The following is a 2,500-nucleotide window of genomic DNA, read 5'->3' as shown; positions in this document are numbered from 1 at the left end:
CATAGTTTCTATTTCTTTTTTTTTTCAAATACATGCAGATTGAAATGGGCTGTTTAATTTCAACGTTTTTTTTTTTTTCGTTTTTTTTTTTTTTCGTTTTTTTGCAGCTTCACTATGTAATCACCATTTTTGATCGCACATTTACAGAAACAAGTTCATTATATAATCTACCTTTTTGTATACACCAAACTAAACAATTTACATTTTTTGATTACACATCTATAAAACAAAAAAAAAACACAATTCATTTCCAACTATGTTTAATAAAAAAAATGCATTACAAAATTTACATTTTTGTTCACGCCTTAATTGAAGCAAATATACTATAGAATTACCACTTTTGTTTACCCGCATATATAAACACCTAATATCAAAGTTACATGAATCATTTTTATTCACATCAGCTTAATCAGAGACGTGTCCTCACCCAAGCGTATGTCAACCAAGCATATGTCAACCAAACATAGGTCTACCAAACATAGGTCAACCAAACATAGGTCAACCAAACATAGGTCAATCAAATATAGGTCAACCAAACATAGGTCAACTAAACATAGGTCAACCTAACATAGATAAACCAAGCATATATAAACCACGAATATGTCAACCAAACATTGGTCACCAAGCATATGTCAACCAAGCATATATCATCCAAGTATATGTCAGCCAAGCATATGTCAACCTAACATATGTCACCCAAACATATATCACCCAAACATATGTCAACCAAACATATGTCACCCAAACATATGTCACCCAAACATATGTCAACCAAACATATATCACCCAAACATATGTCAACCAAACATATGTCACCCAAACATATGTCAACCAAACATATATCACCCAAACATATGTCAACCAAACATATGTCACCCAAACATATGTCACCCAAACATATGTCAACCAAACATATGTCAACCAAACACATGTCACCCAAACATATGTCAACCAAACATATGTCAACCAAACCTATGTCAACCACCTGTCTCCCTGCAGCTTGCGCGTTGACCCCTGCTGGCGCTGGCACTGGACTCTACATGGGCCCCTACTTCCCCTCGCCGCAGCCCCGGAACATCACGGTGCATCAAGACACTGTGGCGTATCTGCCGTGCACCGTCAGTCAGCTGGGAGATAAGTCGGTAAGAGGCACTAAGTTTTTTTCCTTTTTTTTTTTTTTTTTTGCGTTTTTTTTTTTTTTTTTTACTTTTTTGCGTTTTGTTTTCTTTTTCTTTTTTATTTATTTATTCGTTTATTGATTTACTTTTTGAGGGGGATATTTTGTTTCGCATTTATATTAAATTCTCTTCATGGTTGTTTTATTGGATTTGTATCATTCATTTTTCTTTTATCTCTCTCAAATATTTAGTTTAGAAATGCTTCATCAAATATACGCTATTCCCTTTTTGATTGCTTCATCAATCATGAAATACTATTTACTGTATGATTGCTTTAAGTTTTTATCATTCACTTTTTACAAAAAGATTTACCTCCCTCAGTTACTAAGTTTATAGATGTTTTTAGGTTTTCTTTATTAACCACATAACTTGAGGGTATAAGTGACCAAAAGCCTTCTCGGAAAAATCGCCTGTCTGTGTGTTAATGACATGTTTTGTTAATTCAAAGTTTCATTTATAACAGCAATATTGTGTTAATGCACGCTATTTCATGACGGTAGTGTACCAACGTGAACATGTCGACGCTTATAGATAAAAGTTTAAATTAACAAAACATTTAATGCATGCGTTATCGGTTACTGAGTCTGATACGCATATCTTTCTATTGTGCTTTGTTACGTACATTTCAATTACGATAACATGTCATGTTTGTTTATAGCGTTTGTGTCATGTTATCGCCTGTTGCTCTAACTGGAAGTCGGTCATGTAGATCAGACAGACAGACATCAAATGGCTGACAGTTTTATGACTGCAGATTTCCGAAATACCTAGTTCGTTTGTTTGTTTGTTTTTTGTTTTTGTTTTTCTTTATTTCTTTCTATTCTTTTCAGTAAACTTTTCACGTGATTCTTATCTTGCTGAATAATAAGATCACTGATAATGAGACTGTGTCTTTGATATCTTTCCATAACAAAGTTGTTGGATGTTGATTGTGGTGTCATAATGTGCGAATGTGTGTACGTGTGCCTGTGTACGTGTGTGTGTGTGTGTGTGTGTGTGTGTGTGTGTGTGTGTGTGTGTGTGTGTGTGTGTGTGTGTGTGTGTGTGTGTGTGTGTGTGTGTGTGCGTGAGTGCGTGTGGTGTGTGTGTGTGTGTGTGTGTGTGTGTGTGTGCGTGAGTGCGTGTGGGTGTGTGTATGTGTGTGTGTGTGTGTGTGTGTGTGTGTGTGTGTGTGTGTGTGTGTGTGTGTGTGTGTGTGTGTGTGTGTGTGTGTGTGTGTGTGTGTGCGTGAGTGCGTGTGGGTGTGTGTGTGCGTGTGTGTGTGTGTGCGTGCGTGCGTGCGTGTGTGTGTGTGTGTGTGTGTGTGTGTGAGAGAGAGAGAG

At 36.6% G+C, this 2,500-nt stretch overlaps 1 protein-coding gene across 3 annotated transcripts in view; it reads left to right on the top strand.

Annotated features, from left to right (window-relative positions):
* LOC125043452 overlaps nucleotides 1-2,500 on the top strand; it is a 74,000-nt gene that overhangs the window by 48,093 nt on the left and 23,407 nt on the right. For all 3 annotated transcript variants that reach the window (XM_047639520.1, XM_047639521.1, XM_047639522.1), the window contains one exon: nucleotides 1,000-1,142. In XM_047639520.1, coding sequence (XP_047495476.1) covers nucleotides 1,000-1,142 — 143 coding nt within the window. The remainder of the gene's footprint in view (nucleotides 1-999; nucleotides 1,143-2,500) is intronic.

The sequence above is a fragment of the Penaeus chinensis genome, chromosome 34 (genome assembly GCF_019202785.1).
Source record: "Penaeus chinensis breed Huanghai No. 1 chromosome 34, ASM1920278v2, whole genome shotgun sequence".
Taxonomy (NCBI): Eukaryota; Metazoa; Arthropoda; class Malacostraca; order Decapoda; family Penaeidae; genus Penaeus; species Penaeus chinensis.
The sequence above is the reverse complement of the archived record's forward strand: the minus strand, read 5'-3'. Positions and strand labels throughout refer to the sequence as shown.